Source organism: Crocodylus siamensis, chromosome 3 (assembly GCF_052110815.1).
Source record: "Crocodylus siamensis isolate JL-2025a chromosome 3, ASM5211081v1, whole genome shotgun sequence".
Lineage (NCBI taxonomy): Eukaryota > Metazoa > Chordata > Crocodylia > Crocodylidae > Crocodylus > Crocodylus siamensis.
The window spans coordinates 254,362,788-254,376,014 of NC_143397.1; the positions used below are offsets into that span (position 1 = coordinate 254,362,788).

Here is a 13,227-nt window from a genome sequence, read left to right on the forward strand (position 1 = left end):
CTAGCTCGGATGGCTGGTGACACAGGGCTGCACCTGCTGCGGCCAAGGCTCTGGGGAGATGAGGGTATTCTGGTGCCCCCTCTAAGCTGGCCCCATCACCCCCATCATTATGCTACTGCTGGAGGTCCAGTACAACCCTGCAGGCTGCTGCATTGGTGCCTCATCTCCAGGCTGTGCCTGTGTGGGGAGGATCCTCTAGCCCCATCCCCACCCAGAGAGGGGCCCTGCTTACCGTGTCCGGGTTGAGCCTGGCATCTTTGTGAGAAGCCCTCAGCAGGGTCTGCACCACACCGACAGCCCCAAGAGGGCGGAGAGCCGCATAGTGAAGAGGCAGCTGCTCCTTGGGCTGCAGGGAAGGAAAGAGAGATGCCCCCTGACACCTGCTGGGTTTTCCAGTTGCTCATTGACCTGTGAGCACCAGGCACGCACGGGAACAAAGGTGCGAGACAGCCCGAGGGACCTCTCTCTCCTCATAAGATGCAGCATCTTCACTCACCACGAGGGCAGCTCAAGACCACAGTTCACCCTGGACACTTCGGGGCCAGCAGAAGAGAGATTCACTCCCTGCCCGGGAGACAACCAAAGAGGAAGAATAGATCGGGGCTACAGTGAGCAGTTAGGGCTGGTTTCTGGGCAAGCTGCTATGAAGTCCTAGGCATCCCAAGGTTGTCTACACCAGGGGTAGGCAATTATTTGGGCTCAAGCGCCACTTAGGGAGTTTTGGTGAGCTCTCATGGGCCAGGTCAGCACTTCCTGCTCCCCCCAGAAACAGCTCATCAAAACTCCCTAAGTGGCTCTGCTCCATGCTGGGTTGAGCAGCTGGGATGGGGCTGCAGGCAGGTGGGGAGCGGCATCCAGGAGAGGGATAGGTGGCCAGGGCCAGGGTTGGGATCTTGGGGTGGGGTCAGCGTGGGGCTGGGGACGAGGGCAGAGCCGTAATCTGCTCCCCGCACACCCCTGCCTGTGGAGCCAGCACCTGTTGCAGGGATGTGCGGGAACCGCATTGTGGCTCTGCCCTAGGCCCCAGCCCCGGCCCCGGCCCCATGATCCCAGCCTCATCTGCCCATACCACTCATGGACAGCGTTCCCTGCCTGGCCATGTGCCCTGCCCACGTGCATCCTGCCCCTAATGGTAAGTGCAGAGCGGATGGGCCAGGGTGCCTGGGCAATGGGTCTGGGTCTGACAGTGGCTTGAATATGACGCGAGCTGAAATTTAGCTAGTGCGCTGGGACAAACACTCCTGCCTTTAGTTAAACTGCAACGACTTCTTCCAGGTGCAGCGGTCAGGATCTGGGCTTTGCATCACCTCTGCAAGCCGTGTGTCCGTGGCGGAGAGACACATGCCATGGCATGCGCTAGGCCTGTGCGAGTAGGCAGCTATCCGATCCAGCTTTGGATCCAGCTGCTTGGGATGCCAGCGATCCGATCCAGAGCTCTGGACCGGGTTCCTGCTTCGAGCTGGCCGGAGCGGCTCCAGAGCTTCGGAGCCACCTCGGAGATCCGGCCATAGGGTATATCAATTAAATATCTATAACTTTGTTGTCTGATTTGGAGGCAACTTGCAAGCTGGTAGCCTCTGCTGAGAGTAGGAAGTCTGCCAAGTGTCAAGAAGATCAGTGCAGGGGGTTGGGAGGAACTGTACCCCAAATTCTTGAAAGCAAAACTCATGTCACACTAGGCAGGGGAGAGGAGCAGTAGCATGCACAGCAGTGTGCAGGAAGTGCAGGATGGGCCAGTTTTGCTTGCAGTGGGTTTCCCCCCAACAAAAAACATCCTTGCAGACCTCAGGATCCTGGCAGATATGCAAGTGAGGGTGCGATGGGATCTGATGCAGGATCCCCACAATTTTACTTCCTGCCATGCAACGTGCCCCAAGATGTGCCCCGGCGGCTAGGATCCCAGAGCAGCCTCCCTGGCTGGGAGCCCAGATCAGCTGACAGTGTTTCTAGTCACCGGAGCACACCCACTGGCTGGGAGCTCCAGCCTGGCCAACGTTCAAGTAATGGCGTGATGGGAACTGGCCGCAATGTTAAGATACATTTTTTTGTGTCACAACTTTGGGCTCATTCCTTGTTTTATCACTTCATTAATTGCTCTCACATCATTAATTGCATTAATGTGTTGCTGGTTAACAACTTAAGACGTGTTTAACTGGTTAATCGCATCCTGGTTCTCTCTGGCAGGCCTTCCCTTCACACGTCCAGCTTCAATTTGGCTCTCACCTGGAGCAAATGATTTTGAATTAAAAGAAATGTGGGGGCCTGCTATTGCTCCCACTTCTCTTAGCCAGGGAGGGATGCTTACACAAGTTGAAAGGCCTTTAGATAATTATATCTGTTATGAGTATAATTTGTCACAGTTATGCTGGTCAGGAAGGAGTTTTACCCATGGGCGTTCTTGCCTTCCTCTGTAGAGGGGCTGTAGACCTCTGCCTTGCATTTCTCAAGTGTATTTTAACAACTCTTTGCAGCAGCAAGACATTGGCCACCATGGTCTTCCTGCTTTAGCTGTGGGAGATCAGGGTGTTATGCCTCACGGTTGCATCAGGGTTGACTGTGGAGCTTTGCTAATAGGTGATACAATGGATTTGTATACGATGGTTTGGATAGGGATGATCCTGCCTCTGGAGGGTGGAGGAGGGTGGACTATAACTCTTGGAGATCCCTTCCACCTGTACTTTTCTTTGATCCTTTGATGATTTCCTAAAAGCATCCTTTGATCCTTTTAGGTTCTTACCTGGATCCCTATGGTTGATCCAGGTAGGATCTAAGAAATGCCCTACTAGGTCAGCCCACAAGTCCATCTAGGCCAGTACCAGATATTTCTCAGTGGCACTGGGTGCTTGCTAAGGGGAAAGAGTATTTATGTAGGGTCCTTCTAGGCTGATTCACTCCCTGCCTCTCCTCCCCTACAGTTTCTCATATTCAAAGGCCTAGGGAGTCCTCACCTGGGGGCTATACCCCTAACTCTCATTTTAATATCCAACAGTGGACCTATTTTCCCTTTTGAACATGGTTAAATTAATCAGCCTTAGTCTAGTGGCATAAAAGTGACTTAGAGTTATTGCCATTCAGAAATGGGAATAACTATCCCAGTATAAGTGCATTTCTGCGATAGAAATATGTCCACACTAGCCAGGCAGATTGCCTCGCAAACCAGGCCTGGATGGCTAAAGCGGTTCAGCTCTCTACTGCAGACAATCCCCGTGGAAATGCTCAGCTTGGTATCGAAGCGCCGCCTTCTTGCTGCTAACTCCGCACACTCCTTTCACGTCAGCCCTACATAGGGTAGTGTGTGACTGCATTCGAGGGCAGCCTGATGTCAAGCAAACCAGAGAAGGCCAGCCTCGGCCCTCTTCCAAAACTCAGGTTGACTGTTACCTGGTCAGGGGGTGCCCATTCCCATTCCCACCCGGCCCTCGGAGAGTCGATTCTTTCCCTCTCCCCTGTTGTTATCACCTCGGTCGCTTGCCACGATACCCAAGGCTGCACCCACGGCACCCACTGCCCTACTTGCTTTCTTTGCTAAGTGTTGCCTCGGGCCAGTAAGCTGCATAATATCAGTGTCAATCTGAGATTAAAGAGACATGCGGGAAAGCAGCGGGGAAGCTTGTTTCACTGGGCAGCCGATGGAAACATCCCCACGCACAATAGCTCCATTGAGTGCCGTGATCTGGCCCTTTGAAGTGAGCATCTTGGAGACAACGGTGCTGTTAAGGAGAGAAAGGAGAGTCTGTTCCCTCTTGTCCAGACCTAGAGATATGCACCGAAGGGTCTCATCCCTGGCAGGTGGATGGATACACATGGGCATGGGAGAGACTTGTCCAGCTGCTCAACCTCTACGGTTGCGGGAGCAGCATGTCACGCTCTCACAGACCCAGCAAGCCTGTGGCTCTCGGGAAAGCGCTCCCTAGGCTGGTCTGTCCTCTGACTTTCAAGGCCACAAGTGAAGTAATGCAGGAGGTATTCCACTCAGCTCCTTCTTCACCTACCACCAACCACCCCCTGCAAGCCTCAAGCTTGTACGCATCTTCCCATCCCAACCACTTTGCTTGGCTGCATGCGAGTCTCCTAGAAATAACACCATCCCACCCACCCGCAGAGTGAGAGTACACTGAGGAGCGGGAAGTCAGTTTTGCCCAGGCCAATGGCTACAGAGTAAGAGACAACGAAGGGTGGGAGAAATGCCCTTCTCCAGACAGCAACAACGTGTGTGGTTGGTGATGGCTGTAACATGATACTTAGATTTCTTTTTAGGAATTGGCTCGTAGGTAGAATAGATCTGCATTAGAAGAATGGTTCAGGGGAATAGCAAGGATTAATTAGTTTCTAAAAGCCTGTTTGTGAAAAAGGTTCATAGCCTTCAAGGCAGACATTGGGGTCTGAGGCCAAAGGACAAACAGGCTGGGAGATTTGAACAGTGTTCCCTGAAAACCCATAGCAAAGATAGGCTTGCCACATTTCACAGGTTTCATAGACATTAGGGCTGGAAGGGACCTCGGGAGATCATCGAGTCCAGCCCCCCGCCCAAAGGGCAGGAAGTCAGCTGGGGTCATAGGATCCCAGCAAGATAAGCATCCAATTTGCTCTTGAAGGTGTTCAATGTAGGTGCTTGAACCACCTCCGATAGCAGGCTGTTCCAGACCTTGGGGGCTCGGACAGTAAAGAAATTCTTCCTTATGTCCAGCCTCAAACGGTCTTGCAGGAGTTTGTGACCGTTCGACCTCATCATCCCTTGGGGCGCTCTGGTGAACAGACGTTCCCCCAGATCCTGGTGGTCACCCCTGAGAAACTTATAGGTGGCCATCAGATCACCCCTGAGCCTGCACTTTTCCAGGCTAAACAGTCCCATGGCTCTCAGCCTGTCGTCATAAGATCTGTTTTCCTGACCTCTGATCATGCGCGTGGCTCTCCTCTGGACTCTCTCAAGCTTCTCCACATCCTTTTTGAATTGTGGAGCCCAAAACTGGACGCAGTACTCCAGCTGCGACCTCACCAAGGCCGAGTACAAGGGGAGAATGACGTCCCGGGATTTGCTCGAGAAGCATTTATGGATGCACGCCAGCATTTTGGTCGCTTTACTAGCCGCAGCATCGCATTGCAGGCTCATGTTCATCTTGTGGTCAATGACGACCCCCAAGTCTCTTTCTTCTGTAGTGCTATCCAACGTAGCACTGCCGAGCCTATAAGGATGCTGCAGGTTTTTCCTCCCAAGGTGGAGAACCTTGCATTTTTCAGCATTAAACACCATCAGGTTCTTGTCCTCCCATTTGCTGAGTTTGTCCAGGTCGGCCTGGATCACCCGCCTGTCTTCTGGTGTGGATTCTTTGCCCCAAAGTTTGGTGACTTCGGTGAACTTGGCCAGTCTGCTTCTGACTCCAATGTGCACATCATTAATGAAGATGTTGAACAGTATGGGTCCAAGGACAGAGCCTTGGGGGACCCCACTGGTCACAGGACACCACGATGAGTGACTGCCATCAATCACAACCCTCTGGGTCCGACCACGGAGCTAATTTCCCAGCCAGCGGATCGTGGTGGACCCAAGGCCACAACTGGGCAGTTTCCCCAAGAGGTGATCGTGGGATACCAGATTGAAGGCTTTTTTGAAGTCAAGATATATGACATCAATCTCTTCTCCCTTGTCCAGGTGATAAGTCACCTGGTCGTAGAAGGAAATGAGATTGGTCAAGCAAGACCTACCCACAACAAACCCGTGCTGGCTATCCCTCAGGATGTTAGCCTGGACCAGTCCATCAAGGATGGCCTCCTTAATAAACTTTTCTAAGATCTTCCCCAGGATAGAAGTCAGCCTGATGGGCCTATAGTTAGCTGGATCCACTCTCCTCCCTTTCTTGAAGATCGGCACCACATTGGCCTTCTTCCAGTCTTTGAGCACTATACCAGAGTGCCAGGAGCTCTCGAAGATCCGTACCAGGGGCTGGGCTACGATGCTCGCCAGCTCCTTGAGTACTCTGGGGTGTAGATTGTCAGGGCTGGCTGATTTGAAGGTATCCAGCCTCTCAAGGTGTTCCTTCACGAGGTCAGCATTAATGGAGGGCAGGGGATCTCCCTCACCCGGACCTCTCTGTCCCGTGGTGTGCATGGACGTCCCATGGGACTAATGGAAGTCCAACGCAAAGTACCCATTTAATTGGTTGGCTTTTTCCTGGATGTCAGTTGTCCCATCTGGGTCCAACGTTGCCCTTGCTTTTCCTCCAGCTCCCCACATATCTGAAAAAGGACTTTTTGTTGTCCTTGATGCTTGAAACTAGTTGGGGTTCAGTTGCAGCCTTGGCTTTCCTGGTTTGCTCCCTGCAGGACCGGACCAGTGCAGAATAATCCTCCTTGGACTTCCGTGTTGCTGACTGACTTGCCAGCTTTATGGCGGATGGTGAAGGTGATCAGCTCGTGGTCGCTGTCACTCAGCTTCCCATCAATCACTAGGTTGCCAATTAGGTCATCCCCAGTAGCCAATACCAGGTCGAGCAGGGCTATGCCTCTCGTTGGCCTGTATACTTCTTGAGTCAGGTAGAGGTCATCCATGCATGAGAGGAAGCTTTGCGACTGCTCAGATTTTGTTGAGTGATCCTCCCACGAGATGTCTGGGTAATTGAAGTCACCCATGACAACCATGGTCCTGGAGCATGCAGCCTCAGCCAGTTGCCAGGCGAACTCCTTATTAAGCTCTTGACTTTGGGTGGGAGGTCTGTAGTAGACTCCCACTGTTGTGTCCCCTGTGCCATGTTCCCCACAGATTTTAACCCAGAGGGTCTCCAGTCATTCACCCTGGTTGCCAACTTCAGTTTGCAGGGACGCATAACTTTCCTTAACAGAGAGAGCTACATTCCCACACTTTTTATCTATTCGATCCCTCCTGTACAAGGTATAGCCATCTATACCCATGGTCCAGTCATGAGTGGAGTACCACCAGGTCTCCGTTATCCCTATGATGTCGTAATTATGTGTGTTAAGCAGTGTCGGGGATCAGTCCCCTGTGGACCTGACGGACGCTGCCTGTCACTTGCCTAGGGTGTCATCAGCTATAATTGGGGTCTCACACGCGTACATTTCACCTGCCATGACTTGATATTAATGGAGCTGGTTCAGATGCCTCAGTGTGTAGTCCAATTATGAGTCTCCCTGGCATCTCGCAAGGTCCCGAGTTTCTGAGGGCTCCACCACCCCTACACCCTCGCCCGTTCCGCCGGGAGGTGGGCCAACCGGTTGGCCCGGCCACGTATCCTCAGTTCCTCCCAGATAATCCACAAAAGAAAGGTCAATCAAACAAACATGACAACCAAGAAGGATCCCCTGATCTGTGTAGCTGCTCCGTCTGTCTGCAGCCACCTTCCAACTCAGGCTTGACCTTCGAGGGGTCAAGCACCCCTTTGTTGGCTCTCGGAGAGCCCCCCCCCCTTGTAGGGCTTGACGAGATTCCTTTTTAACAACTTAAGTTCACTACTGAACTGTGCCCCTATTACACAGTACCCAAAGTCAATAGTGTCCCTCTATTAGGGTTATTACGGCACCCTTCTCCCGCCGGGCTCAGCCAGCTCCCGGCCGGTAAACAAACCGTTTTACTCCCCGCCGGGGCCGTCAACTGGGTTCCAAACCCCCGCTGGGGTTTTGCTCTCTGCCAGAGGCTCCTACCAGCGTTCAACGTCGCATTCAGCGTTCCCTTCAGTGTGTGCCGGCCTGCTCCTGCTCCTGCTCCTGCGCCACCTCCTCTTCTTCCTCCTCCTCCTCCTCTTTCTGGTTCTGCGTTGCTCCCGCTTTCCGGTCCCGGCCTCTTCTTTATACCGGCGGGGAAGATATTGGCCCCTCCCTTCCCAACACACCTGTGTAAGGGGAATTTCTGCCGGGCTCCTTGGGGTTGCGGACCTGCGGCTGCTGACCCTCTGCTTAGCCTGGGAGCCTTGGAGCTTGCTGACTCCTTCTCTCTCTCACAAGCAGGAGGACGAGTTCCTCCTGCTTATTTCCCAAACTCCTGGCATTTGTGTACAGCCAGGCAAGTGTTCCCATAGGGACTCCTGCCTTGCCCACAGATTGTACCAGGCCTGAGGCAGGGGTGGGCTCCTTTAAGTGCCTTGGCCTGCTGGTTTTGGAATGGTTGCTAAGTGGGCCAGCAGTGGCAGTAGTCCCCCCGTCTCCCAGCAGGCTTAGTTTAAAGCCCAGTGGAGCAGGTCAGCCAGCCTGGCTGAGAAGAGCCTCCTCCCCAGGGGAGAGAGGTGGAGGCCATCTCTTCCCAGCAGCTTGCGGCCTCTCTTGCCAAAGACCGGGCTGTGGTCATGGTGCCAAGTTGCAGTGCCCAGCTGCAAAACTCCTGGGATTTCTGGTTTTTGTGGATGGAACAAATTAGTAGGCCAGGCATGCCCAAATTAAGACACTGATAAATGATCAAATTAAGATGTATGCATGTGATGAGTTTGTTGGAACAAAGGAATATGCTGACAGAACAAATGTGGACAGTTTGAAGACCGCAGGGAAACCAATCAATGGTAACCAGAAATGAAGAGTCATCAGGAGAGAAAGAATACAAAAGGAGGGATTTCAGAGCAGCAAAAGGTCCCGGAGGGGGGATCTCCTTGCCACCATGGGCAGAGGGCACACCACCAGCCTGTCTCACCCATGCCAGTTGGGGAGGGGAGGGCCCTTGGCTTTCAACCTCCAAGTCTTCTGGCATTCAAGAAAAAACCACAGGCTGAAGCTCACATACTGGCCAGATGTACCTTTCCTTCGTGAACTCTGGAACTGGTAGAGAAATAGAATTCATTATTTTGTTTGCCTTGCTTGCATTACTCGTATCTTCTATCACTGTGTATCAATAAAATTTGCCTATTATCGAATGGAAGAAGTCGTGGTCAGTCTGAAGGTTTATGTCTGCCCAGAACAAGGTATCTGGGTCATAAATCCAGTGCCAATAGTTGGCTGGCTGCTTTTCTAACCCAACCTGATTACAGGAATAAAGTAGCTCAGCCTCCTTGGCCCATTTCTTGTCTACTGACAAGCTGCAAGGGTGGATAAGAGGTGGACTAAGACCTCCAAGGAGAGCAGGGAATGGGACTTACTGCTGTCATTGGTTTCATGTGGGAGGTGCCCAGATGTTATAGGGAGGGACATCACTTGGCACCTTTAGATAGACAGACCAGGCTCTAACGCTGAGTTACATGAGACAAGTGGCAGCTGGTCACAGCAGTGGGTCCCTACTGGTTTGGTGCTCGGTCCAGGGTTATGGATGCTGCGGGATCGTTCCTGAATCAGGTGGTCCTAGCACAACAGAAGAAGGCAAGCCCAGGCTGAGGCCTGTCATACCCTTCCTTATTTACACTCTTTCCCTTACAAGTTCAGGTCAGGAATTTCTGGAGAAAGATGCAGAGACCTCAGTCACATTTCTCCCTTCCCCTGCCTATCCAAAAGATTGCATCTTCCCCAGCTCAGCTGGCCCCAGTGCCAGGATGGGGTGTGCACTATGCGGGGGGGGGGGGGGGGGGGGGGGGGGGTTGAAACGTGCCTTCTGAATCACCGGCACCACTTCTTGCAGTGCACAAGTAGTTCTTCAGGGTCCCCTGCCCCCATACTGACCAGGGCCAAACCTGCTTCACTTCTGAGCCAGGATCAACTAATGGTGACTCACCCATGGGCATACATTTATTGAGACTTCTTGTAGAAGCCCTTCACAAGGATGGATATGGGTCACAACTCATATGCAGTGATAGGCTAAGACAAGCTGCCCTTGTCTTTCTGGGCTGGCAATAAGTAGCTCAGAACCTGTCCACCCCTGGGGTGGGGGTCTCTCCGGCTGCACCTCTGAACAGGGGCAAAGGCATTGGTTGTTCCCCATCACCAGCTGCTGCCTGGCTCTGCTCCAAGCCCAGCAGGAGGATGTGGGGTCAGGGCAAGAGCAGCTTTCACTTAGGGAACCAAATGAAGTTCCTCAGGAATGCAGCCAAAGGCCACACGCAGCAAGCTGCAGCCAATGCTGTGCTCTATGGAGCGGGGAGATGCTATTTAAACTCCTTCTGACAAATGTAGGGTGTTCCTCTGTTTTCAGATTCAAGGCCCACCCCTTGTACTGTCCTGCTTGAGGCTGACGGGACTGACACTATGGGGACTTTCTCTTCTCTGGCTCGGTTGCAGTCCAGCTGACATGCAATGCAAGGAAGAGTGTCAGAGGCTGCGTGGCATGTCCTGGCTGGCAAAGGAGCTCTGCTCCAGGGCTTCAGGGGGACAGCAGACCCAGATGCTGCCCTTCTGACTGCAGACAGGGGATCCAGCTGGGCATGTAAGCCAACACGTGCCCCTTTCCCCCTCTGCACCCGTGCTGTCCTTGCAAGGGAGAGAAGTGTTCAGTTTTGACTTACAAATAGATGTTCTTTAGGCAGTGCATGGATGGAGAAGAGATGCTGTTTTTAGACACAGAATTATCCTGTTAACTGAATTGCTCCCCAGTCCACACCAGAACAGGGTTTGAGATGAACCAAATACCTGTCCATCTGCCTCAGCCTTAGCCTAGAGGTAGTCATCTTTGTCCATAGCCTTTCTACTGACCTTACTAGCAAGCTAATCTCCTCCTGACAGTCACAGAGGATCCATTCCCAGAGGGTTTAAACGCAATGCTTGTAAAAGACAAGGTGGAAGGAGAATGAAAAATGCATCCCGATTTGTACGCAAAACCCAGTTAATGCTGGGGATGGACAAGACGCTGGTTGGAAAATGGGATTTTTTCTACCACAAGAGAATTCTGAAAATTCAAAAAATAAATGGTCAGAAAATAATCACCTGGAATCAGAGTGACACGGTGAATTTTTGACTATTTTAGCACAACAGAAATCTGAGAAACAAATTCAGTTTGGAAACAACAATCAAGTCAACCAAAACAAACACAACTTTCATTTCAATAAAGCTGAAAAATGATATGAAATATAGTAGGCTATTAATAATTGTAAAATAAGTCAAGTTGAAGTGCTTGGCTGTGCAAAAAGGAAACAAAACATAATGAGTTTTCCACTGAAAATTTCACTAGAATTGATGCAGTTCACAAAAGCACCACCCCCCTTTTTTTTGTGTGGCAACACTGCATTTTGAACAGAAAACTACTTTACTGAAAATGTTTCAACCAGTTTGAGAAAAACCATCAGGAGGTTTAAGGATTTGTCTGTACATGTTCATCCCACCTATCTCTCTTCAAAAAAGACAATAGCAGTACTAGTGGTCTGGGATAGCACTGCAGTAACGGACCTAAGCGCAAAGCTGACACGGAAGGAAGAGCATCTGGAATTGTTGACTAGAGCAAACAAAAACTTCCTGTGTCATGGAGAAGACCGAAAGAGCTGCATTTCAACCCGCTGTTCATACCACAGGGATGAGAAGAGGTAGGACAGGCTCGCAGAAGAGGATTGGAAAGTACCTCAAGACTCATCTGGTCCAAACCCCTTGCATCACTGCAAGAAATAACGATCCCTATCAAATGCTCTTCCCCTCTATTTGCATCACTGCAAGAAATAACGATCTCTACCAAGTACTTATCCAGCCTCCAGCCATTCTTCCTCTGCTCGATGGCAGCCTTTCAAATATTTGAAACTTGCTATTGCGTCCCCACTGGATCCCCCTTTCTCTAAGCTAAACTTAGCTCTCTCAGCCTTTTCTTGTATGGCTTGCCTTCTAACACATTTATTATTTGTGTCACTCACCTTTGGACACTTTCCAGCTGCCCTACACCTTTCGAAAACATGGAGCCCAGAACTGCACGCAGTACTCTAGGTGAGGCCTAACCAGTGCCAAGCTGAGTGGTACCATCACCTCCCATGTCTTACACCCGAGACTCCTGCTGATGCAGCTCAAAGTCACGCTGAGGACTCATGTCGAGTCTGCGATCTACCCACACCCCTGAATCCTCCTCTGCAACATGACCATCCAGGCAGTTATCCCCATTCTGCATTTTGTGCATTTGGCCATTCTCCCCCCAGGTAGCACCGTCTACATGAGTGTGTTCAACGTTATCCTCGTTGCTGACAGACTCAACTGTCTAGAGCAGAGGTGCTCAACCTCAGGCCCATGGGTCAGATGTGGCCCATGGAGCCACAGCATTTAGCCTGCAAGATGTTGCACAGGTCTGGAAATTTGCCAGTGGGAGAACAATGGCAATGCTGCAGCCCTGCCCTGCTGCCAAACTCCCAAGCCTCCCGCATGTCTGGTTTGGGGCCAGCCAAGTCTCCTTGCATCCCTGCATGGCTGGCTCAGAGTTATGCCATGTCCCTTTTCCTTATCCAGCTGGACTGGGGCCCTCACCCCCCTCCACGCAGCTGGATGGGGTCCCTTTCCACTCACCCTGAATTCTGGATCAGGACCACTGGCCAGATCTGGCCCATGAAGTCCAGAGAAGAGCCACGCTCATGATCAGCAGTCAGGAAAACAGACCTTACGACGACAGGCTGAGAGCCATGGGACTCTTTAGCCTGGAAAAGCGCAGGCTCAGGGGTGATCTGACGGCCACCTATAAGTTTATTGGGGTGACCACCAGGATCTGGGGGAACGTTTGATCACCAGAGCGCCCCAAGGGATGACGAGGTCGAACGGTCACAAACTCCTGCAAGACCGTTTCAGGCTGGACATAAGGAAGAATTTCTTTACTGTCCGAGCCCCCAAGGTCTGGAACAGTCTGCCAGTGGAGGTGGTTCAAGCACCTACATTGAACACCTTCAAGAGCAAATTGGATGCTTATCTTGCTGGGATCCTATGACCCCAGCTGACTTCCTGCCCTTTGGGCAGGGGGCTGGACTCGATGATCTCCCGAAGTCCCTTCCAGCCCTGATGTCTATGAAATCTATGAAATCTATGAATGGACCAGCCACTGCCTATCCAGCTGCCAGGCAAAAAGGCTGGGCACCAGTAGGCTAGAGAAGGAAACTACAAAATGAGGAAAACGGCGCTGAAATTCATGGCCTAACAGGACAAGAAGTCAGTGATCCCTGCTGGAAGAAGCTCACTGAATGAGGTTTTCACCTTACATATAATGAGGCAGATGCTGGTCGTCTTAGGTGGTCTCCGCTGGGCTTTCATAAGAAAGGAAGTTGACACCATGGCAGAAGTAGGCACAAAGGCAAAAACCACTTTGTTCCTCCATCTGTCTGCCACAGACGCACATGTTGAGACATTTCCAGCCAATGACCAGCACAACGCAAGACTGAGCAATGAACTCCTCTCTCCAGCTGGACGTGGACTTGC

At 51.7% G+C, this 13,227-nt stretch overlaps 1 protein-coding gene across 1 annotated transcript in view; it reads right to left on the bottom strand.

The window, feature by feature from the left end:
- Nucleotides 1–13,227, bottom strand: part of LOC149869679 (uncharacterized) — a 78,727-nt gene that overhangs the window by 52,984 nt on the left and 12,516 nt on the right. Inside the window, exon 4 of the mRNA XM_090040728.1 lies at nt 233–346. Within this exon, the coding sequence (XP_089896854.1) occupies nt 233–346 (114 nt within the window). The remainder of the gene's footprint in view (nt 1–232; nt 347–13,227) is intronic.